Source organism: Erinaceus europaeus, chromosome 17 (assembly GCF_950295315.1).
Source record: "Erinaceus europaeus chromosome 17, mEriEur2.1, whole genome shotgun sequence".
Classification (NCBI taxonomy): Eukaryota; Metazoa; Chordata; class Mammalia; order Eulipotyphla; family Erinaceidae; genus Erinaceus; species Erinaceus europaeus.
The window spans coordinates 71,404,125-71,429,829 of NC_080178.1; the positions used below are offsets into that span (position 1 = coordinate 71,404,125).

At 46.1% G+C, this 25,705-nt stretch overlaps 2 protein-coding genes across 4 annotated transcripts in view; both read right to left on the reverse strand.

Moving 5' to 3' along the window:
* NELL1 (neural EGFL like 1) overlaps positions 1–25,705 on the reverse strand; it is a 572,342-nt gene that overhangs the window by 165,199 nt on the left and 381,438 nt on the right. The gene's annotated exons all lie outside the window — the stretch shown is intronic.
* On the reverse strand, positions 2,228–3,640 carry LOC103107146 (isocitrate dehydrogenase [NAD] subunit gamma, mitochondrial-like). Its single transcript, XM_007515885.3, has one exon. The coding sequence runs from the start codon at positions 3,575–3,577 to the stop codon at positions 2,432–2,434; it is 1,146 nt and encodes a 381-aa protein (XP_007515947.2). The 5' UTR covers positions 3,578–3,640; the 3' UTR covers positions 2,228–2,431.

Genomic DNA, 25,705 nt, shown 5'->3' on the forward strand with positions numbered 1-25,705 from the left:
ATAAATAAATATTTAAAAAACAAAGAAAAGAAATTAAAGGTGAAAGAATCAGGGTCATGACAGTAACCACTGATTGAGCAAACTAGAGGGGGGTGCTGAGGCAAGAGTTTCAAATGGCCACTTCATGGAGCATCATTCTAACAGTCACGTTCCCCACTCCAAACGACCCTTGGCTGTCAAGCCTGCTGACTTCTCTGTCCTTGAATCTTGTAAACTCATTAAAATGCAATAGAAAGAGTATTTAAATAATTTCAAGACAAGACTTGAAGAGACCTATAATGGTGGTCTTTGCTTTTTTTTTTCTTATGAACACTTCTTCAAACCTGGGTGTCATTCTGTCTCTCCCTGAGACATGACTTGGAGGAGGATAACGGGACTGACTTAGAGCCACCAGCACTAGCCGCCATTCACGGCGGGCCCTCCTTCCTGTCATCCCATTGACAGAAGTAGAATCTGTTCAAACAACTAGGTTTGGAGGTGGTTTACTGTGTACAATCAAAGAAAGCAACCTTAGTTCTTCCCACAGTCAGACAAAGACATCCACCTTTATTTTACACATAAGTCAGCAGGAGATCAGAAGGGTTAAACCATCCAATGTCACAGTCCCTACGTGGGAGATCTGAGGAGACTCGCAGCTGTGCAAGCAGAGTGACTGATTCCTGGGGCTACTAAGATGGAGTCATAAAAAGGTATTTTAGAGAAAGAAAAAAAAAATCAGACAGCTTGTAAATCCTAGTCTCATAAAGAAAATAGGTTTTCTCTTAAGGTCAAAAAGAAGCCTGTGCCCAAAAGATTTCAAGTAGGAATTCTATTTCCTTTTCTTTAAGACTGATTTACATGAAAAGTCTGGAAAGAGAGGACCAGAGAAAGAAAACCAGAGGTCACTCTGGCACTCCTGATTCCAGGGACTGAACTGGGGACCTCGTGTTTCAAAAATGTAATGTTTGGGTCTGGGTGGTGGGGCAGGGGAGGAGAGCTTCACAAGTGTTGGAAGTAATGCAATGGGGGGGGGGTCCTCTGTCTCCCCCTCTATGCCCTCCTTCCCTCTAAATTTGTCTCTATACAAAATAAATAGATCAATAAAAGAAGAAGAAAGTTCGATGTTCATCCACTGTCCCACCTCCAGGGCTGCAGGTCTTATATTTGTTTCATGAACATCGTTTTTTTTTTTTTGTAGAAAACAGACATAAAAGGGCTACACTGCAGAGGAGACAGAAACTAGGAAGGCATATGTGCAGCAAAAGAAATTAGAAAGCTACTGCTAGAAAGAATACTGAGGAAGAAGACACAAGTATTGGGCTGTCAAAAAATCCACGATGGGGGGCAGGCGGTGGCTCGATGGGCAGGGGATAAGAGCATGTACGCAGCAGACACCTGCCGCGCAGACCCGAGAAACCACACACAGGTGTAAACAAACGTGGTCCTCCTAATAACGTTAAAAATCCAAATGCGGGAGTCAGGCGGTAGCGCAGCAGGTTAAGCTCAGATGGTGCAAAGCACAAGGACCGGCATAAGGATCTCGGTTCGAGCCCCCGGCTCCCCACCTGCAGGGGAGTCGCTTCACAGGCGGTGAAGCTGGTCTGCAGGTGTCTGTCTTTCTCTCCCCCTCTCTGTCTTCCCCTCCTCTCCCCATTTCTCTCCTATTCAACAATGATGACAACAATAATAACTACAACAATAAAATAACAAGGGCAACAAAAGGGAATAAATATTTTTTAAAAGTCCAAATGAACAGATAAAATTGAAATAAAAACCGGCCATCACGATGCCTCATCTTATAAGCACAAAGCCCTACTGTTAATCCTGGTGAAAATAATAATAGTGATAAAATCATACCACCCGTAAGAATTACTTCCTGCAATACATATAACTACTGAGAAGGTGATGTCAGCCCACTGTAGCTCGGCTCAGCTGTATGACATTCTATTACTAAGGCTGAAATGTTTATTTGGTAGGCAAATTTTATTGCACTAATTAAGTTATTAGCAACCTCTATAGAGAGAATCCAGATTTCCCTACAGGCTAGTTTGTTGAACTTTAGTGACTGGGATAAAAATAGAGCATCAGTGTGTTGATTTCTGGAAAAGGCCCAGAACTGTACACACAACTCTCCTTTGTTCCGTCTATCATAGCTCAGAGAGGAATATGAGCCATGGATTCAAATGGGGACCAGCCCTTCAAGGGATTTACAACACAGTCTGTCTGGCTAAGGAAAGCAAGCAATGGCGACAGCATTTGGGGGCATTTTAATTTAACTTAATCAGATTCCCTCCACCCCTCTGCCTCTTCTGAACTGGACGAAGCAGGAGTTGGTTTCTGTATTCTAGAGTCCATTTTAGCCAGGTTGGCTGGGGTTTCTGAGTTAGTTGGGGGAGGGTAAGGGGGGAAGGGGATGGACTTTGGAGAACACATGCCCTAAGACACAGGCCATTTAAGTGACTCTATCGATGTGGTTCATGACATGCTGGATGACGTCCAATGAGGTCGCCTGGCCTCCGATGTCTGGGGTATGCAAATGTTTGTTATCCATGGCTGTCAAGACAGCATCACGGATGATGTTGGCATGGGAGTGGAGCTTGAGGTAATCCAGCATGATGCAGCTGGCCAGCAGCATGGCTGTAGGGTTGGCCATGTTCTTATTGGCTATTTTCTTGCCTGACTGCCGTGCCGCTGTTTCAAACACTGCATACTTGTGGCCGTAGTTGGCACTTGGCACCAGCCCTGCGCCACCAACTAAGCCCGTACAGACATTGTTGACAATGTTTCCATAAAGGTTAGGCATCACCATGACATCGAACTGCTGGGGCTTGCAGACCAGCTGCATGGTGGTATTATCCACAATCATCCCTTCGAAGGAGATCTGGGGGTAACTGGATGCCACGTCCCTACAGCACTGCAGGAAGAGGCCGTCTCCCAGCTTCATGATGTTGGCCTTGTGCACGGCTGTGACTTTCTTGCGTCCCAGCTTCTGGGCCAGCTGGAAGGCGTACTCAGCGATGCGCAAAGACCTGGTCCTTGTGATTATCTTGAGGCTCTCGATCACTCCTTTCGCACTCTGGTGCTCCAGGTTGCTGTACTCGCCCTCTGTGTTTTCCCGGATCACCAGGATGTCTATGTTCTTGTGTCGGGTCTCCACGCATGGAAGACTCTTAAAATGGCTGACGTTGGCGAAGAGATCCAGGGTGGTGCGAAGCACGTTGTTGAAGGATTTGTGGGAAGGGGGCAGGTTGTGGTTGGTTTCGATGTTGCCCTTGAGGGCCACGCGGTTCCGGCAGACCGCGATGACGGTGTTGTACACGTCCTCTTCGGAAATACTGGAGCGGACCATCACTTCCTCGAAGTCCACAGGCACTCTCAGATACCTGAACACGTTCTTGACGTGCATCATCAGCTCTGGCCCGATGCCGTGGCCGGGAATCATGGTCACGGTGTGCCGCCCACCGTATTTGGAGGAGAGAGGATAACTGTGTTGTAGTATGAAGCTCCTTCGTGGGCTCCCACAGCAAAGCGAAACCTCCCAAGCAAAGCTGAGAATGGCTGGCCGGAACACGGTCCTCACACAGCAAGCGGCAGCCATCAGCGCCTTCAGGTGCTACGGTCACCAACCAGGGAGCCGACCGTAGACAAATGTGTGCCCTTCCTCTGGCTTCGCACTGGATTCTTTTGGTGGAATTCTAGATCTATAATTCTTACCTAGGTCACAAACGTGTCTCTGGCCCAGTGTTGAAGATTCTATTGCAGTGAGAGTGAGCTAGGCAGGAGGAAATATAGTATGATATGCCTTGGATATGGAGAGTAGTTCACTGAACACAGTGTGCAAAGTGTTGTTGCGTTAGGGGGCCAGGTGGCGGTGTACCCGGTTAAGCACAGGCGTTACAGTGTGCAAGGACCCAGGTTCTAGCCCCTGGTCCCCACCTGGCCACCTGGGGGAAAGCTTTTCCCCCACCTGGGGGAAAGCTTTGCAAGTGATGATGCAGGGCAGTCACCAACATATGAGAGCAAGTCAGCAACCAAAATAGCATGTATGAAATAGCCTCAAGCAGAGGTTTTCAAATTCCCTTTTACCTTGTCTGATGAATAATGGCATTCATATGAGACGGACTCCTAGGAGAATATGCAGACTGCAGTGAAAGTCAAACACACTTGGACAGATAAAGAAAAAGAGTTCCCAGACTGCTTTTATAGGCCATTTTTACAAAAGCATTTCACTAGCAAATGGGCAGTAACGATCTCAAAATGCCAGTTTTAAAGGAAATTAAAAAAAAAAAAACCTATAAGGGTAACATACTTTAAAAATTATACAGAATTACATCTTAAACATCAAATGGAGACTTTTACAGTTGCCGTAAGAGAAGAGAATCTGTTCTCATGAAGACAGCACTTCCCGTGTATCAAGAGCCCCAGCACCTAGCATTTGTGTTCACTCCTGATCTGAGGAGAAGTCGACTAGGTGTGGAAATCTTAACTAGAGCTTCACTGTCACTTCTCTGTGGTGCTAAGACAGGTGGAGCTGTCAGGCTCAGGCAAAAGTTATTAAAGTCATGGCCCCTTGGAACATACCTAAAACAGACTTCCTAGCATCTCCCAACATGAAAACCCCAAATTTCATCTGCTCGATTCTTACCTCTAAGTTCCTGATTATTAAACTATTTGTCCTGCTTTATATCTTAATGCTTTTCAGCCACCAAGTTGCAGATGCTACCATGACACCAACCTGACTTTCCTGGACCCCCACCTCCCCAGAGCCCTGCCTCACAAGGGAAAGAGAGAAACAGGCTTGGGGGTTTGGATCCACCTGCCAACACCCATGTCCAGCGGAGAAGCAATTACAGAAGCCAGAACACCCACTTTCTGCACCCCATAAAGAATTTTGGTTCATACTCCCGGAGAAATAAAGAATAGGGTAGCTTCTAATAGAGGGGAGGAGATAGGGAAGTCTAGTGGTGGGAATTGTGTGGAATTTATCCCTCTTGTCCCACAATCTTGCCAGTCAGTATTAAACCACTAATTGGAAACAAGGTGAAATCCAGTTAGAGAAGCACAATGCCAGGGTCTTTGATGAGCTCCCGGAGGCTGGGTAGATTACTGACTGAAGCATGACTAGAGCCTATCTGCCATACGCCATTGCTTGCACTTCTGCAATCCCGAGGCCTACTTTGCAGCTCTATTCTTGTGGAAAGTCAGCAGCGGCAAATGACATAACAGACAGGGCAGAAAGAATCAACAGACAGTGTTGTTGTGGCAGTCTGGTGTCGGGCTGCACCGCGGAGAAGAGAGCGGACATCCAGAGCAAAGGGGTACACAAATCTTTATTATAGGATGGGGGGGGGGTTGGTTCAGACCACGTGGGGCCAGCCGGCAATGGCCATCCCCACTACCTGACTACGGGGGGGGGGGGGGGGAAGAGCAGGGGGCGAGACCTCAGAGAGGGAGAGCTGAGAGCCCAGGGGGGGGGGTGAGGGGGCTTTTTATTGGGCGACAACCAGGGGTGACGTGTAGGGCCAGGATTGGTTGAAGGGAGCACTGCTAGGATTTCGCGGGGCGTAGTAAACCTGGGGGCGCAGACTGCGTCAGAATAACTCCTCAGCAACAAGACAGCAGACAGGTGCATGGATGCCTAGGTAGACAAGCCAGCGACAAGCACACGAGTGATCTCTCAGAGTCTGAAACAAAGAATGGCATGGGGTATATACACCTGCTGCCTGCAGGGAGCTGCCACTCTAGTTGTAATGAGATGGGACGCACCTCAGAAGAGAAACCACCAGTCCCTGCTCAGGCTTCCTGAGCGACCCACACAGGGCCGTGGATGTGGAGAGGATGAATGGAGCTTCACCGAAGCTAGAAGTTTAGGGAAAGGATTTGAGTCAGATTGTAGAGAAGGGTTAAGGACAGATAAATGCATGGAGCGGAGGAGGGTTCCAGGATTAGGGCAAAATTGAAAGGCGCGTAGGGTACAAAGCGTTCCCACCTGGTGCAAAGGAAGGACTTATGAAGGGGACAGTCACTGCAGTCAGCAGACAGAGACTTTGAAAGGCGAACTCAGGACACCCTGTAGCACCTTGCTGGGAGCAGAGAAGGACTTAAAGCCTCCTGAGAGAAAAGCACATGATTTGAAAAGACACAACTCAAAAAAGCAGCTTTTATACTTTATATAGCTGTATCTTATAAAGTAACACTACCAGTTGCTTCTGTTCTCCCTGTTCTGAGCTTTTTGGAGGCAGTATTTCAAAGAACTAAGTCATTAGAACAAGTTATTAGAAATTCATTTAACAATTGAGCCCACTGTTAAAATTCAATCTGATCACCAATTTGAAGTGTTAAGTGTTTAGATCAAAGGAACATATGCATCAAAAAGTTTGAGACACTCAATCCATGTTACCCCTCTCATATGTTAGTGAGACTGTAAGTTAACAGGAGTGTATATTAATAACATTCCCATCACCAAGGGAACTCCAACATGTGTCTTGGAGCCCTGCCTCCCCAGAACCCCGCCCCACTAGGGAAAGAGAGAGAGAGGCTGGGAGTATGGATCCACCTGCCAATGCCCATGTTCAGCAGAGATGCAATTACAAAAGCAAGACCTTCCACCTTCTGCACCCCACAATGACCCTGAGTCCATGCTCCGAGAGAGATAAAGAATAGGGAAGATATCAAGGGAGGGGATTGGATATGGAACTCTCTGGGGTTGGGTATTATGTGGAAATGTACCCTTCTTATTCTATAGTCTTGGCAATATTTCCATTTTATAGATAAAAATTTAAAAATACTAAAGTGTGAAAAAAAAAGAAGAAAAAGCAACTTTTATAAAGACAGACCATTTTCAATGCTTAAAAGCACCTGAATCTGACATTTAATGCCTTAGCAAGAGCAGAGTTTTGCACACAGGTACAGACACTCTTTAAGAAAAGTCTTAGAGGGGCTGGGTGGTAGCGCACCTGGTTGAGCACACATGTTACCATGCACAAGGACCCAGGTTCAAGCTCCCAGTCCCCACCTGCAGGGGGAAAGCTCTGTGGATGTTGAAGCAGTGCTGCAGGTGTCTCTCTGTCTCTCCCTCTCTATTTCCTTATTCCCTCTCAATTTCTGGCTATCTCTATCCAGTAAATAAAGTTAATAAAAAACTAACAAGAGAAGTAAAGTCTGGGAATTGATGGCGTGTTGTCCGAAAGGAGTGACTGACCATCAACATAGCTTCATCAATAGCGCTGCTGCCAGCAGCTGTGCAAAGAAAAGGAGTCTGTTTCATTTTTCTCTATGGTGCAATTACCTCAGTTTCACACTTGTGTTTCCGAGACTGTTTCATCACCACAGAAGTGTTTACAGGGGGGTCACAATTCTCAGAGAGAACTAAACTAAAGGTGGTTAGCCGGGGACTTGAACCGGGATCCTTCCACCAGTCCTTGCACTTATCTTTCTTTTTAAATATTTATTTATTTATTTATTTATTCCTTTTGTTGCCCTTGTTGTTTTATTGTTGTTGTTGTTCTTGACGTCGTTGTTGTTGGATAGGACAGAGAGAAATGGAGAGAGGAGGGGACAGAGAGGGGGAGAAAAAGACACCTGCAGACCTGCTTCACCACCTGTGAAGTGACTCCCCTACAGGTGGGGAGTCGGGAAGTTTAACTGGGCTCCTTCCACCACCGGTCCTTGTGCTTTGCGTCACAGGTGCTTAACCCACTGCACTACCGCCCAACTCCCAACATCTTATCTTTTATCTTCCCTTCTAACAGGACTTTACCGACACATGAGTAAATCCATCAAATATTTCTGAGCCTTGACTATACCATTAAATTCTCTCTGCCAGGGGGCGGGTGGTGGCACACCTGGTTGAGCACACATTACAGTGCACAAGGACCCGGGTTCAACACCCCCCCCCCAAACTCACCAGCTGGGAGGAGGCTTCATGGGCTGCAGGTGTCCCTCTCTCTCTCTCCCTTCCTCTTAATTTCTGGCTATCTCTATCTAATAAATAAAGATAATAAAAAATCAAATTGTCTCTATCAAATAGGACTATGGTCTTCAAAATAACATGCAAAGTTGGATTCTATTATTTTTCTTCAACAGATTTGTGGTTTAACCAAGATAAGAGACTGTCTAAATTATGATCGTATGACAGTCCAGGAAGTAGTCTCTGTTATACTTAGAGAAGTCTCTCTCTCTCTCTCTCTCTCTCTCTCAAAGCAGTTGAAAAACAGATCAACTATATACTTAATGACTTCACTCAAAAAATTCACAATTTTGATTAGTACCAAATTAGAGTTCCTATGCAGTACACTTCACATTTGTTAAGTGTACTACATTTGGCCAGCATGAGCCAATTTTTCCACTCAAATTTATTATTACACCTAAAGAATCTGAAGTTAGAAGAGGCATTCCTGCATCCAGCTATTTTAGTCAAGTGCTTATCCCTGATCAATATGACAAAGTGGAAGGAAGAGGTGGTGGTACACTCCACTGAATACACGATATCAGATGCAAGGACCTGGGTTCAAACCCCTGGTCCCCTCCGGCAGGAGGAAAGCTTCACGAATAGTGACAGAGTGCTGCAGGTATGTATCTCTGTATCTCTCTTTCTCCCTCCCTCCCTCCCATCTCAGTTTCTTTCTGTATCTAATGAATGAATAAACAAAATATTTTAAAAAGACAATAAAATGTAATCACATGAATCTGTAACTCTTCTTTCAGAATCCCCTGCGGTCTCCCCATCTCCTGCTCACAAAGGCTCTCCATTCCGTCTTAAGAATGTCTGTCACTGTTGAGGTCTTGATGCCTGACGGTGGGAAGGGCTCTACGTTGAGGGAAGACAGCATTCTGCAGACACTTTCCACACAGCGATGAGAAATTAGACCTGTGTTCCAACCACCTTGATGTAAACTGTCAGCCATGTGATAAAGTGATGAGAAGAAAGGATAAAGAAAAGTACAAAGCAGGCATTACTGGACACTACATTCAAGTTTGTTTGTTTGTTTATGTGTGTGTGTGTGTGTGTGTGTGTGTGTGTGTGTCAGGGCACATCTGTTAGGTTCCATCTAAATATGGAAGTAGAAAGCAGAAATTCTCACTTTCACATCACAAGGAATGAAAGTGGCGAGCCGAGAGCACTATGGGTCCTTGCCAAATCAGCAGCTGATTCAAACTCTTACATAAATTTACGCCCCTGCCCCTACCTGATAGTCTTTTTTTTTTTTTTTTGCTTCCAGGGTTATTGCTGGGGCTCCATGCCTGCACTAAGAACTGATGTGCTGGAGTTCACAGCTCTCTTCTCTACAGACAGGAGAAAGGGGCAGTGTTCCCAAAGATGGGTTTACATTAGCAAAACCATCTGAAATGATTATAGTAGGCTCAGTAAAAATTGCCTGCCAGATGGCTTTACTCACATGTGGAATATAGATAACTAAGGAAAAGGAACCTGCCAAAAAAAAAAAAAAAAAGCAAGCCAACTGTCTCCCAAATGTGTGAGAACGATGTCGGCTATCGGAGTGGGAGGAGCAGTAACTTAGACACACAACACCAGCACAAGAGTAGATTCCCCAAAGTTCAAACACTTGAAACTACTACTACATCACTAATAACCAAACTATAAAGACAGACAGTATCTGAAATGTTCACTACAATGTGCTCATAAATACTATGAAACAAAAGCTGCATGTGTGTATAAAGTAGATAAGAAACAGCACTTAAATGTGATGTTCAGAAAGGAGGGGAGCGAGCTTTGGGACTAAGCCTAACATTCCACATAGCGCTTGGATTCGAATCCTGTCTCTTTCACTTACAAACATTCTTCTGAGGAAGCAGGCTAGACTCCTCTCTCTCTCCCTCTCTCTCTCTCTCTCTGGCTCTCTCTGGCTCTCTCTGGCTCTCTGCCTCTAGTATTATCTTGGGACTTGGTACCTGCGCTATGAATCCATTGTTCCTAGAAGCTCCCCCCCCGCCCTCCCCCACACTTTTTCTTGGATAGGCCAAAGAGAAATTGAGAGGGGAGGGGACATAAAGCGGGAGAGAGAAAGACAGACACCTGCAGACCTGCTTCACCGCTTGTGAGGCGACCTCCATGCAGGTGGGGAGCCTGGGGCTCGAGCCGGGATCCTTATGCCGGTCCTTGCACTTGGTACTGTGTGCACTTAACCTGGTGCACCGCCTCCCGGCCCCCACAGGCTAGACTTCTGTCCGCCTCAAGTTCTGCATCTGTAATGAGGAGAGTAATATCTGCCTCATCAAAGTTTTATGAGAATCAGATACATATAATTGAGCAGTATGTGCTCAGCTTATTGCATGCTTAAGATTATTATTACTAGTACATTTCACAATAGTTAAGGGACTTTGGTTCAGTCTACATAACGAGAGAATTAAAACTCAGACAGTATGTCATTTTAGCTCAACTTGAAATCAAACATACTGCACAAAATTATAATGAAAAACTTTCTGAGAACAAAAAAAAAAAACCCTCTAATATTCTAAATAGCAGTGAATTATCCAGTAGCCCTTCAATCACCTGAAACAGTTTCTTAGCATGGCCGCTTACACAATGCCCATTCATCAAAATGTACAAAGTCCTTTACTATGGCATCCACTTCAGGAATAGTTACAACCCTTGATATCCTACTCTCTTTGCACTAAACAATTTAAAAATGGATGGGAAGCATTAATATACCCACTAGGAGAAAATAAGTCGACTTCCATTTATAATTCTTCTGTCACCAAGGAGCGGGGAAGTGGTGCAACCCCAATTAAGCACTCGAAGTACTATGTGCAAGGACCTGTGCAAGGAAACAGGTTCGAGCCCCCTGCTCCCCACCTGCAGGGGGTCGCTTCACAAGTGGTGAAGCAGGTCTGCAGCTGTCTCTCTGTCTCTCTCCCTCTCTGTCTCCCGCTCCTCTCTCAATTTCTCTGTCCTATCCAATAAAGTGGAAAAAAAATTGGCCGCCCAGAGCAGTGGATTCACAGTGTCAGCACTCTCTCCAAATAAATAAGTAAATAAATAAATGTTAAAAATAAGGGCTGGGGAGATAGCATAATGGTTATACAAAAGACTATCATGCCTGAGGCTTCTATGTCCCAAGTTCAATTCCCAGCATCACCATAAGCTGAAGCTGAGTAGTGCTTTGATCTCTCTCTCCCTCCCTCCCTCCCTCCCTTTTTGCCATCAGGGTTATCACTGGTGATCAGTGCCTACACTACAAATCCACTGCTCCTGGTGGACTTTTTTTTCCCTTCTATTTTTATTTGGCAGGACAGAGAGAAATTGAGAGGGAGGGGAGATGGGGACGGGGGGAGGAAAGAAATATAAACACCTGCAGAACTGTTTCACCACCTGTGAAGTGTCCTCTCTGCAGGTGGAGATTAAGGGGCCAGAGGGCTTGAACTCAGATCCTTGATCATGGTGATAGGTAAGCTTAACCAGGTGAGTCTCTCTCCCACCCCCCCCTTCTCATTAAAATAAAACTAAAAACTAATAAATAACGAAGGTTTCAAGACAGTCTCTCTGGTGCCAATCCCCTTTGTCCCTTTGTCCTTCATCTGCACACAGAGCTTCCCCTGCATATCCTCAGCTCTCTGCACAGCCTGTCTGTGGCTTCAGAGCGTGACCATTCCCTGGGCGCCTTCCCATGTCAAAGAAAGGTGAAGGACATCTTGGTTTTCTTCCAGAAACCAATTCAATGGATGTGCAAATGCCTTGGGAGAGGCTCCACTGTGCCCAGAGGGCTCAGAACCACACACACACATGCCACAATCCCCACCGCATCCCGCTGGGCCGCTGCACAAGTGACTGTGAAATGTAGTGTGAAAAGAAGGGACAGAAAATTCCACTCAGTTAAAAATAAAGAAAGAGAAAACACGCCAACCAGACAGCACATTTCACAAGTTGATGTCTTCATCTGTGAACACAACCTTTCCAGCCAGGGCCTCAGCAACCAGGCCGCTCGAGATGGCTGGAGGGCGAGCCGGCAGGCAGATACACACAAGGTGCATGTCATTAGCCTGGGGAAGCGTTCTCTGCACAACCTGAAGGCTCCCTTTCACCCACTGGCTTCCTTCCACACCAGGTCCATTCTGGAGAAACTGAGCACCTGGTGAATTTCGCGGTCACCTTACTCAAGACACAGAGTGGACGCCTTTGTTGGCAGGATTCTCTAAAGCCCGCTATTAATTCATGCTGGTGATAAAACTTCCAGAATGCAATTCCTTGAAGAGAAAGGAAATGGCTTTTTTCCACCCTCTATCATTGCACTTTCTTCAGGTATCACTAGGAGTGTTCTATTGAGTCTTGCAATGAGTCTTAACATTTAACTCCTTTCCTTACATTTTTTATAATTATCTTTATTTATTTATTGGATAGAGATAGCTAGAAATCTAGAGGGAAGGGAGGGATAGAGAGGGAGAGAGATCGGACTGGGTGGTGGCGCACCTGGTTGAGCGCACATGTTACAGTGCTCAATGACCTGGGTTCAAGCCCCGGTCCCCACCTGCGGAGGGAAAACTTTGGAAGTGAAGTAGGGCTGCAGGTGTCTTTCTTTCTCTTTCCCTCTCTATCTCCCCTACCCTCTCGATTTCTGGCTGTCTCTATCCAATAAATAAAGATAATTTTAAAAAAGAGAGAGAGAGGGAGAAAGACAGAGACACCTGCAGCCCTGCTTCACCACTCGTGACTTTTGCCCTGCGTGTGGGGACTGAGGGCTCAAACCTGGGTCTTTGTGCACTGTAACGTGTGCTTACCCAGGTGTGCCTGCATCTGGCCCTATCTTACACTTAACATATGCTGACTTCTCAAAGACACATTCGCTATGTTCCATACCGTAAGCTACAAATCTCAGGATAGACCAGCAGTCCACACCACCTAGGTCAGGCTGTAGTCGGGTGGCTGGCACAGGAAGGGTGTTAATTCTAAACACATGCTATTTTTGCTCTTTTTTTTTTTTACAACTGGTCCACATACTTCTTTGTCATGAACCTCTTTCTCTCCCCCCCACCCACCCCAAACCCTCTGTGTAAAATCTCTAATGCTGGCTATCCTGATGATGTTTATGCCTCTGTATCCATCAGCTCACAGTACTATATTTAAACCTCAGGCTTCTACCCCCAAAACTGAGACCAGCAGAGACGTCCTTCTATCCTCCACACAACTATGCCATTCTCCATCAGTGTGACCTCACACTCCACTATAGCTCAGGCTTCCCAGCGCACTTTTGGAAAGGAAAAAAAAAAAAAAAGAAAATATTTTGATTTTTTTTTTTTTTGCCTCCAGGGTTATCGCCGGGTCTCGGTGCCTACACTAGGAATCCACTGCTCCTGGAGGTCATTTTCCCCCCTTTTGTTGCCCTTGTTGTTTATCATTATTGTTGTTACTGCTGTCATTGTTGTTGGATAGGTGAATCAAACCGTTTTAGCCACAAATCTGGTGCCATAAAGTGCCCATACAGGGACCAGAGTCAGATACTTGTACTTGGGAGAGGACCCTTATCCACCAACCTTAATTTTTTTTAGTAAAACATGAAACCCTTTCCTCATGTAACAGAGATATATAAAAGCAATTTTTTCAGGGAAGTGAAGTAAGTATTTACTGATTTTGTACTAGTTGCCTGCTAGTCACCCTGAGTTATTTCTCTTAATAATCACCATGACTTTTACTGTTTATTCTGCAACAGACACTGATTAAATAACCCCTACGTATTCTGTGTGAGGACACAAAGATGACAAGGACATGTTGTCTGCTTTTCCAGGAGCGTGAGGAAGATGGACCAAACTAATTAGCAACTGCAGTGTGGTGTAGGGTGCCGAGGCTGAGGGTGAAATTCAAAAACACACAGAGCAGGGGTGAACGCACATTGCTTGAAGGGAGCAGAACTGGCGCTGAATTTTGAAGGACAGGCAAACTGCAAATAGAAACGAGGGGGAAATATTCACTCCAAGGGAGAACCGAACAAGCAAGAGCAGACAGCTGCCCAGCACGGTGCCAAGAAGTGTATTTAACCCTCAAGTCAAGACTTTCAAATAACTTCCCAGGTCATGAAACTGCTAATTGCAACAGACCAGCTTTGAGCCTGCTTAACTACTGAGCACAGCATGGAAGACTTGAACCATGATCAACAATTTAATTAAAATCTAGCTTTCTGAGAGGGGAGGAAGGATGGAGAGTAGGGAGTGATACCAGGAGAATAGGAAAAGTAGATCCAGAAAGCTAAGTGTAAGATGCTAGGTGCCAGGGAAAGAGAGAGACAGGCTGGGAGGATGGAACGACCTGCCGACGCCCATGTTCAGCGGGGAAGCAATTACAGAAGCCAGATCTTCCACCTTCTGCACCCCACAGTGGGCCTGGGTCCACACTCCCAGAGGGTTAAAGAATAGGAAAGCTGGGGATTGGGCAGTAGCACAGCGAGTTAAGCGCAGGTGGCACAAAGCCCAAGGAACAGCATAAGGATCCCAGTTCGAGCTCCAGGCTCCCCACCTGCAGGGGGATGGATCACTTCACAGGCGGTGAAGCAGGTCTGCAGGTGTCTATCTCTTCCCCTTGCTGTCTTCCCCTCCTCTCTCCATTTCTCTGTCCTATCCAACAAGGACGACATCAATAACAACAATAATAACTACAACAACAATAAGGACAACAAAAGGGAATAAATAAACAAATAAATGTTAAAAAAAAAAAAAAGGAAAACTGACAAACAACATAGGATAAGAGGGGTACAACTCCACACAGTTCCCACCACCAGAATTCCGTATCCCATCCCCTTTCCCGATAGCTTTCCTAGTCTTTTTTTTTTTTTTTTTGCCTCCAGGGTTATTGCTGGGGCTCAGTGCCTGGGATGCATTGGATCGACCTTCCCGTGGTGCATCTCGTGAGTACCCATTCATTGGGGAAACTGACGATCCCTCCTAGCCGACTGAATCCACATGGATCCCAGTCACTTTCAAAGCCAGCAACAAGCAGCTCCTGACAGCTTTCAAGCTGTTGGTCCTGCTCTTTGAGTCCTCCAACTTAATGTTGAGGGGCTGTCCTTTGCCAAACGCGTTCTTATTGGTCAATTGGCGATTCAGCATCAGGCAGATGTTATCTGCCTACAAGAAACACATATAGCAGTCGATGAAACTGCTCGATTCACCATCAGTGGATTCTATTTAATACGCTATAATCTCCATCCTAAACATGGCCGAGCCATCTACGCCAAAACGTGTCTTGCGGACGTTTACCATACGGCCTCTTCGACCTTCTACGACTCCATTACTATTGGAACTATTCAGTTCGTCAACGTATATAAGCCCCCCAGTGCCTCATGGGATAACGAGGTCCTGCCTAGCCTGAATCACCCAGCCGTTTACGTTGAAGACTTTAATAGTCATCACCAAGACTGGGGATATTCCTCCACTCGTGCTGATGGCTCTATCTTAGCCGACTGGGCTTCAGCGAATGACCTCTCCCTATTATACGATCCCAAACAGCCAGGCTCTTTTCACAGTGCTAGATGGAATAAAGACTCGTCACCCGACCTGTGCTGGATTAGCACAGTCAACGGCCAAGCCTTTCCCGCTACGAGACAAGTTCTCAAGATCTTCCCGCACAGTCATCACCGCCCAGCTATCATCCACATTGGTCTCCAGCTCCCACTGATTCTGTGCTCGGAGAAACTAAGATGGAACTTTCGGAAAGCAAACCGGCGTCTGTTCAGTGATCTTACCAACAAATCTATTCCTGCAATTCCAATTAACTCTATCCCCTCTGAAGATTCCTACAGGCGCTTCCGCCAAGCCATCTTCAAAGCAGCTTCCCAAGCCATTCCTCGTGGGAGACGTGCTAACTATACGCCTTGTCTTGATGCTGAATGCGAGCAACTACTAAAGCAGTATGATGAGTCGGGCGACCCAGATGTGGCTGACCATCTCATTGCCTCCCTGGATGCAGCACGCCAAGCCCGCTGGCAACAACTCACAGAAAGTCTGAATTTCACCCACTCAAGTAGGAAGGCCTGGAAGCTTCTTCACAGACTGGGTGCCGGTAGCCAACCCCCTCCCATCTCCCATCCTCCCGTATCTCCAAACTCAGTGGCCAGTCACCTAACTCAAGTTGGACGTGCTAAGATCGACCCAGTCTGGAAAAGAGAAATTTCCCATGAGTGGTCATCCCACTTCCAGTTATCTTGTCCATCTCCAAAAATCTCTCCCTTTACACTGTCTGAACTGGAAGACGCTTTGAAGAGGGTTAAACCGGGAACAGCTGCTGGCTATGATAACATCACCCCAGAACTCATTCTTAACCTGGGTCCCGCGGCAAAGAAGTGGCTCGCTTCATTCCTGTCCCACATCTTGGAATCTGAGTCTATGCCCAAAGTTTGGCGTCGTGCGAAGATTATAGCGGTTTTGAAACCAAAGAAAGACCCAACACTGGCCGCCAGCTATAGACCAATTTCTCTCCTCTCCGTGTGTTACAAACTCCTTGAGAGGCTGCTTCTGTCACGTATTTCTCATCTTACAGAGAAATTCCTATCACCTGCCCAGGCTGGTTTCCGCCCAGGAAGATCTACCTGCGAACAAGCCCTGGCCCTCTCAACTTACATTGAAAATGGATTCCAGAAGAATTTAAAGACGGGTGCTGTCTTTGTTGATCTCACAGCAGCCTATGACAGGGTCTGGCACCGTGGTCTCCTGGTCAAGATCTCAAGATGCCTGCCTCCATGGGTGGCCACTATATCGTTTCTTCTCCAAAACAGAAGATTCCGGGTACATCTGGGTGACAAGTCTAGCAGATGGAGACTTGTCTCAAGTGGCCTCCCCCAGGGTTCTGTTCTGGCTCCTACGCTATTTAATATTTACATCAATGACCTCTCAGAAACTTCTTCAAGGAAGTTCATCTACGCCGATGACATCTGCTGTGCAACTCAGGCATCAAAGTTCGACGTCCTCGAGGAAACACTCACGAAAGACATGTCTCTGATATCTGATTACTGTAAAAAATGGCGACTAATTCCTAGCACTGCAAAAACGGTATCATCTGTTTTCCATCTACACCATGCCTCGGCCTCCTGTGAGCTTAATGTGCAGCTTGGCGATACGAGAATCCGGCATGAAGCCCAGCCAGTCTATCTTGGCGTTACTCTCGATCACACTCTGTCATTTCACGAACATCTCATAAAAACTGCAGCAAAGGTGGGTGCGAGGAATAACATCATTGCAAGACTGGCCAGCTCCTCATGGGGTGCGAGCGCTTCCACACTACGATCATCATCTCTGGCATTATGCTATTCCACTGCAGAATACTGTGCCCCAGTATGGTTCCGTAGCCCCCATGTCCACTTGGTCGAATCCAAATTATATTCCTCCATGAGGATCATTTCTGGAACCATCCGTTCCACCCCGGTTCCATGGCTGCCAGTTCTTAGCAACATCGCCCCGCCAGATATTCGTCGGGATGCGGCATCATCTAAGTTCATTTCCCACGTCTACGCTCGACCGGACCTGCCAATCTACGCGGATATCTTCGCCCACCCTGTCCAACGCTTGACGTCTCGTCACCCAATCTGGTCCCCTATGCCTACACTGAACTTCTCTGTTCCAGACTCTTGGAAACAGAGTTGGCAGTCAGCTGAGGTAAAGAGCAAACACCTCATCACAGACCCCTGCGAGCGTCAACCCGGCTTTGACCTAGCACGTTATGATCGGGCCCTCCTCAATCGCTATCGAACAGGCCATGGCCGGTGCGCCGCTATGTTCCATCGCTGGGGAGCCAGAGACGACCCGAACTGCCCCTGCGGCTCCAGACAGACTATGACCCACATAGTCAACCACTGCCACCTCTCCAGATTCAAAGGAGGTCTCGAAACTTTACATCAGGCTCAACCTGACGCTGTTGACTGGCTACGGATGAAGGGCAAACGCTAGAAGAAGAAGAAGTGCCTGCACCACGAATCCACTGCTCCTGGAGGCCATTTTCCCCCCTTTTTGTTGCCCTTGTTGTGGTTATTATTGTTGTTGTTGATGTTGCTACAGCCCGATTCCCCAGTGTTTCCTTTTTATAAGTAAAAGTTTTTTAAAATTTACTTTAAAATAAAAGATGCTAAGTGCTAAAGGCTTACAGCAGTGAGTACATGGGATAGTCCAGAGCGCCTGCTTTCATAACGTAGGCAGTGCCCTGAGCATGGGCATCCACGCTGAAATCAGAAAGCAAACCGGGGGCACAGACACCATCACTACCCCCACGGACAACAGTGAGGGACAGACTAGTTACGTGACCAGCCCATGACGGCACGTCTCACTCAGAGTATGAGCCAAGCTTCCACCCAGGCTATGTGACTCCGGAAGTCTGTACTTCCCCACTCTGCTCTCACACTTGCAGGCAGACTGAGGAGGATCCTAATTCTGCCTGCACTAGAAAGACTGCTGGTAGGAATGTCAGTGGGTTCAACCCCTGTGGAGAGCAGTCTGGAGAACTCTCAGAAGGCTAGAAATGGACCTACCCTATGACCCTGCGACTCCTCTCCTGGGGGTAGATCCTAAGGAACCCAACACACCCATCCAAAAAAAATTTGTATATACCTATGTTCATAGCAGCACAATCCGTAATAGCCAAAATCTGGAAGCAACCCCCTGTCCAACAACAGATGAGTGGCTGAGCAGGTTGTGGTCTATATACACAATGGAATACCACTCAGCTATAAAAAATGGTGATTTCACCATTTTCAGCCCATCTTGGATGGAGCTTGAAGAGATCATGTGAAGTGAGATCAGTCATAAAGAGAAGGATACATATGGGATGATCTCACTCACAGACAGAAGTTGAAAAACAAGATCAGAAGGAAAAACAAAAAAGCAGAACTTGGACTGGAGGGGTGTATTGCACCACTGTGTGATGGCAGAGGAGGACCTAAGTGCGGGGTTAGAGTGTTCTATGGAAAACTGAGAAATGGTACACGTGTGCCAACCATTGTATTTTACTGTTTACTGTAAACCATTAGTCCCTCCTAATAAAGATGAATAAATAACAATAAAAGAGGGAGAAAGAAAGAAAAACAGCAAGGGCGGGTGGCGTTATTTAGCATGACTCTAATGTCATCTCCTCCACACACCTCAAGTAGGCAGGCAAACGAGAGAAGCAAAGGGCCCTTGCTGGGGATGAAACGCAGCCACTAGAGTAAGACTGGACTGTGGGAAGGTCAGGCACCAAGGTCCTTCTGTTACTGTGCTCACGAAGCTCTCTTGCTAGTTCACCACCGGTCAAAGTATGAAAAAGCCCACGTCGCACAGGGCTAGTAAAATACTAACTTTTTTTCTCTCTCTCTCCCTCTCTGTAAACAGAGCATTCAAGTAGAACGCCACCGAGTGGCTTGTTTAAGCAGGTCAGAAAATTATCCACGTTATTGCTGCGTCTTCCATGCTAGAGAACAGACAGGCTTTCAGGCTAAGGACTGGGACAGGAGAAGGCAGAGCCCGAGCCCGAGCCCGTCCCTGTTTGAGGAGACGGCATCACCTCGGTGAGCAGGCCATGAGGAAAAGCATGTGTCAGTTCTCTTTTGAATTCTTTTTAATATGAAGCTGTTCTTGAAGTGCAGCAGGAGTAAATGCTCTAGATTTGTTTTCTTTTTCCCTTTCTGCTTGCACTTAGAATGATTTGAGCTCTGATGAATGCTACTCATTTCTATACAGGATCTGACTCCATGGTGAAATGCTCAGACAGGAAATGTTACTGCAGAATGAATTAAATATTCTCAGGCTCTGGCCTGAAATGGATTTCAGCCATCTGTCTGCTTAATAAACATCAGACTTTCGGTATTCAATAGAGAACTAGTGCTGGGTTGCTCAACATACCAAAGAAACTAAAGAAAAGAGTCCTTTCTACTAGAATGGTACTCTGCTGCCTTGCTAGCCTATTTTTCCCCCTCTGGGTGTTTAAGGGTCATATTAAAGATACGTCAAACTAATTTCTTATAAACTGAACTCTACCCTGAAGGTAGAGCCGTCGAGGTTGCCCCAAGCAATAGTTGCCTGCCGAGCCCCTGAGAAGTGTGGCGAGTCATGCTGAGATGTGTCCGTCCTCCCCCTTTGTCTTTCTTTATATTTTAGTGATTTTTTTAAAATGTTTACTGGCACCAGAGTTATTGCTGAGGTTCAATGTCATCAGGATGAACCCACTGCCCCAAGTGATGGTACTTCCCCTCCCCCTCCTTTTCTTTCTGAGAGACAGAGAACTTGAGAGGAAAGGGACAACTATAGGAAGGAGAGAGAGAGAGAGACCTGCAGTATGACACTGTGTACCTCTCAGGATACACTATCTCCAACATATTATCTCAGGGATGAAGAGACAGCATGATGATTATGTAAAAGAGTTCATGCTTGAAACTCCACGTCCCAGGTTCAATCCCCAGAACCACCATAAGCTAGATCTGGTGTCTGTCTGTCTGTCTTCTCTCTTATTCTCTCATTAAAATAAGGGGCCAGGTGGTGGTGCACCTGGTTGAGTGCACATGTTGCCATGTGCAAGGACCCAGGATCAAACCCCTAGTCCCCATCTGCAGGGGGAAAGCTGTGTGAGTGGTGAAGCAGGGTTGCAGGTATCTCTCTGCCTGTCTCCCTCTTTATCTCCCCCTTCCCTCTCGATTTCTGGCTGTCTCTATCCCATAAATCAATAAAGATAATAAGAAATTTTAAAAAATATTCATGAAAACATATCATCTCCACAGAAATGACACAACAAATCAATGCTTTAGTAGGAACACATAGTTTCTGTTACAAGTTTAAAAATAAAAATTCATCCATTTTCGAAGACATGATTACTAAGAAGGGCACTCTCCTATGAAGAAATAGGGATTAGTCACTGAGTCAAGGAAGTCTGAGAGGTCCAGGGCTCAGGAGAGTTACTTTACTATGTCATGAACAGGTTTTTTTTTTTTTTTGTAATTTTTTTATTTATTTATCTTCCCTTTTGTTGCCCTTGTTGTCTTTTTATTGTTGTTGTAGTTGATGTCGTCATTGTTGGATAGGACAGAGAGAAATGGAGAGAGGAGGGGAAGACAGAGAGGAGGAGAGAAAGACAGACACCTGCAGATCTGCTTCACCGCCTGTGAAGCGACTCCCCTGCAGGTGGGGAGCCAGGGGCTCGAACCGGGATCCTCATGCCAGTCCTTGCACTTAGCGCCACCAGCGCTTAACCCGCTGCGCTACCGCCCAGCTCCCGAGTTTTTTTTTTTAAGAGGTACTTAATAATACCGAGTCTTTGGCCCTGCTCTCAAATGACCCAAAAAGAGTGTTTCTCAATTTATATTAAAACTGGAAGAGTCAAAAGCTCAGGCTGAAAGTCAGCTGCCTTTGATTTGATGGACGCCAGACAGAGAGAAGTGGTGATGTCATGGTTGGAAGGACTTAGCTCACTCGTCTGGCAAGGCTTTGACACCCTGAAAGATGCCTGGTCTCTCTGGCTCGAGGGCCTCTGAAACTACCCTCACAGTGCACCCCGAGAATGCTTCTCAGAAATACACACGCAGATTTACTTTCTGCAAATCCTACAGCAATTCTTCTTCCCTCTGAATTTTCTTTCACCAGCAGCACACGAGAGACTGTTCATCCTTACTCAGAGCTGTGCCTTACTGTGCTCCCCAAACCCACAGACATGCTGCTGCTGCTGCATTCTCATGTGCAGCCGCGGGCTGAGTTCCGGTCAGTGCTCCATGAGTCAAAATGATAAGCAACGGCTTTCAGGTCTGGGCCATAAACCTGCCTAATACTTTCTTCCAATCTGCTGACAGAATGGTGAGAATCTGGAGAACCAAGAGGAGGTTACAGCCTGAGAACTTCCTTGCCAGGTGCAGGGTTACACACACACATTAGTATGAAACTTCTATCTCTGGAACTGTAGAGTTTGGTAAACTTGCTGAATCCCTGATTTCTTCATAGACCTCTGAATTACAAGGCCAGGTGGTTTTTTTTTTAAATTTTTTAAAAATACAGAAGCCAGACCTTCAACCTTCTGCGTCCCACAATGACCTTGGGTCCATACTCCCAGAGGGATAAAGAATAGAAAAGCTATCGGGGAGGGGAGGGGATATGGAGGTGGTGGGAACTGTGCGAAGTTGTACCCCTCTTATCCTATGGTTTTTTTTCAAAGTCTCCTTTTTATAAATAAAATTTTTTAAAAATTATCTTTATTTTATTTATTAGATAGAGACAGCCAGAAGTCTAGAGGGAAGGGGGTGATAGAGAAGGAGAGACAGAGAGACAGCTGCAGCCCTGCTTCACCACTTGGAAAGCTTTCCCCCTGCAGGTGGGGACTGGGGGCTCGAACGCGGGTCATTGTGCATTGTAATATGGGCGCTCAGCTAGGGGTGCCACCACCCGGTCCCCAAGGCCTGTTTTTTTTTTAAATCTGAAATTAAAAAAAAAATTTTAATATTTACTTATTTTCCCTTTTGTTGCCCTTGTTGTTTAACATTGTTGTGATTATTGATGTCATTGACTAGGACAGAGAGAAATGGAGAGAGGAGGGAAAGACAGAGAGGGGAGAGACAGACAGACACCTGCAGACCTGCTTCACCACTTAAAGTGACTCCCCTGCAGGTGGGGAGCCTGGGGTTCAAACCGGGATCCTTACACAGGTCCTTGTGCTTTGCACCACGTGCGCTTAAACCGCTGCACCGCCGCCTGACTCCCAATCTGAAATATTTTTATAATTACTAACAGGTATGTATTACATGTCAGAACTTCCTTTCCATCTCTCTAGTTCTGTCACTAGCCGCCCTACCCCATGGTGTTCGGCTAGTATCAGGGTGAACACACATAACAGGTCAAAAAGCCATCAGGGTAACAGAGACATTATCTGATACCCCTGACTCATTCCTACATCCTTGGCGTCAGGCCAGGACTTACAGAGTAAATACAGAATCTGACAGAAATACTAGAATTGAAGTTAACAAGTCTGATATAGAGTGGTCTACATACTGAGAGAAAGATCATTCAACTATTCATGCCCTTGGGATATTTATCTAAACCCTTAAGATGTTTATAGTTGACATAGCTGCATGTACACATTCTCAATAAATAGAGGGGCAGAGTGGCCCGCACGGGAGACTAGAGAGACTGTGGAGACTTTCAGCAGAAAGTCTTAGTGAAATGCAGGCCGCGTGTCTGTCATTCCACATCCCCTTTGCTCTCACTCCTAGTGGGGTGCTGACACTGGTTTTTCAGTCCTGAGACGCTAATGAAACTCTTCACCTGCTCATGCAGGGAACCCCAGCTTGGCTTTTCCAGAGCCCCAAACTCAGTAGTTAATAATAGTCATTATTAATGAAAATTGAGTCTGTTTTCTTTCTTTTCTCCTTCTGGTAACCGTGATATGAGTATTCTCCTCATAACTGCCCTAAAGTGCCTTTATTCCACCTATTTTTTCTTTCCTGTAGGTTTTCTTGACGGCTTTCTCGAACCTTACTCTTCAGCTTAGCAGTTCAATCCTTGGCTCTGGCTTTGTTCCAGTGGATCCCCGTGTGTGTGTGTGTGTGTGTGTGTGTGTGTGTGTGTGCATATGTTTTTTTAATTTTATTATCTTTATTTATTTATTGGATGGAGACAGCCAGAAACTGAGAGGAAAGGGGGTGATAGAGAGGGAGAGTGACAGAGAGACACCTGCAGCCCTGCTTCACCACTTGTGAAGCTTTCCCCCTCCAGGAGGAGACTAGGGGATTGAACTCAGGTCCTTGCATACTGTAGTGTGTGCATTTAACCAAGTGCACCACTACCTGGCCCCCATGTATGCTAATTTTTAGCGCTCAACTATTCTTGAGTTTATTACTCTGATATCGATCTTCTCTCATACTTCCTTTTTAATTTTTTAATCATTTTTATTTATTGGATAGAGACAGCCAGAAATTGTGAGGGAACAAGGAGACAAAGAGGGAGAAAGACAGTTGCAACACTGCTTTACCGCTTGCAAAGCTTTCCCCTCTGCAGGTGGGGCCTAGTGCTGTGGCTTTGCTAATCTCATGAGTCACTTTAAATGTGACAGTTACAAGATAATGGACTTCTATGTGAGTCACCAAAGTGTTACCTCAAAGCATACTCCACAGAAGCAGCACTCATAATCAACTGCAGTTCCTCAGAGATACCAACTCATTTCCCGTTTCCCATCAGGACCTAGAGATGTAGTTACTCTATGTGAGTTACTTCTATGTGAGTCACCAAAGTGTTACCTCAAAGCATACTCCACAGAAGCAGCACTCATAATCATCTGCAGTTCCTCAGAGATACCAACTCATTTCCCATTTCCCATCAGGACCTAGAGATGTAGTTACTCTCTCCAGGGCTATGGACTTTAAAAGGCAAATGCTGGGTGGGTGAGCTATCGAAAGTACTTTAAGTGCATCCCAGAGACTCTTCCTATCCAGCAGGAATGCATTTAGAATTAAAAGAACATCAAAGTTGAAGGCAAGACTCTTGTTAAGCCCAAGCATTACAACCAATAGAATGTATTTGGGTGCTCAACAATTTGTTTGGCTTTGTATGTTAACTCTCTTTTCAGTCACCAGGTTCCAGATGTCATCAGGATGCCGGCCAGGCTTCCCTGAACTGAAGAACCCACCAATGTGTCCTGGAACTCTACTTCCCCAGAGACCTACCCTACTAGGGAAAGAGAGAGGCAGACTGGGAGTACTGACCAACCAGTCAACGTCCATGTTCAGCGGGGAAGCAATTACAGAAGCCAGACCTTCTACCTTCTGCAACCCACAATGACCCTGGGTCCATGCTCCCAGAGGGATAGAGAATGGGAAAGCTATCAGGGGAGGGGGTGGGATATGGAGATTGGGTGGTGGGAATTGTATGGAGTTGTACCCCTCCTACCCTATGGTTTTGTTAATTAATCCTTTCTTAAATAAAAAAAAAGAATGTATTTGGTGCCACTTTGGTCCATTCCCCTTATTTCACTCTCACTAATGAACCCTTCCTGTTTTCAAGACTGCGGTATAGGGGCCGGGAAGTAGCACACCTGGTTGAGTATACCTTACAGTGTTCAAGGACCCAGGTTCAAGCCCCCAGTCCCCATCTGCAGGAAGAAAACTCTGCGAGTAGTGAAGCAGGGCTGCAAGTCTCTTTCCCTCTCTATCTCCCCATCCTCTCTCAATTTCTTATTTAAAAAAAATCAAAAAATGGCTGCAGGAGCATTGGATTTGCTGCAGTGCCAACACCGAGCCCCAACAATAACCCTGAAAACGCACACACAAACACACACACACACACATACACACACAAAGAATGAACAGGATTCAGTTGGAAGAAGAAGGAGTTGAGGATGTGATGTCCTCTAGTGTTGTGACCCCAACAGGAGTGTGGGACTATTAGCATCCAAATGAAGTCAGCTTGAGGAGCGCAGCAGAGAAGGGAGGCAGAGAAGGGAACCTATAAAAGGACGGACTTGGAGCAGGTCACTCTCTTGGCTGCTGCTCCTCCTGGTCAGAAGCATCTCGGCGGAGGTGTTCCAGGTATCCGCCATGGCCACTTCTCCTGAGAACTGAAAACGTGTGACTCTGCTAGCTGGTAAACTTTTAGACCCCTCTACAACCATGAGCAACCTTTACCAGAGTTTATAATTGTGTATCTTATGGGACTAAACGTTTGATAACTATACTCAGACTGTATGGACCTAGCGTACTCTTAACCCTTGATGATAAGTGCTTATTTTGCCTTTTATCTGTTTCACCCTAATAAACCCTGTATTGTTTAAACCCGTTCCCAGCTCCCCACT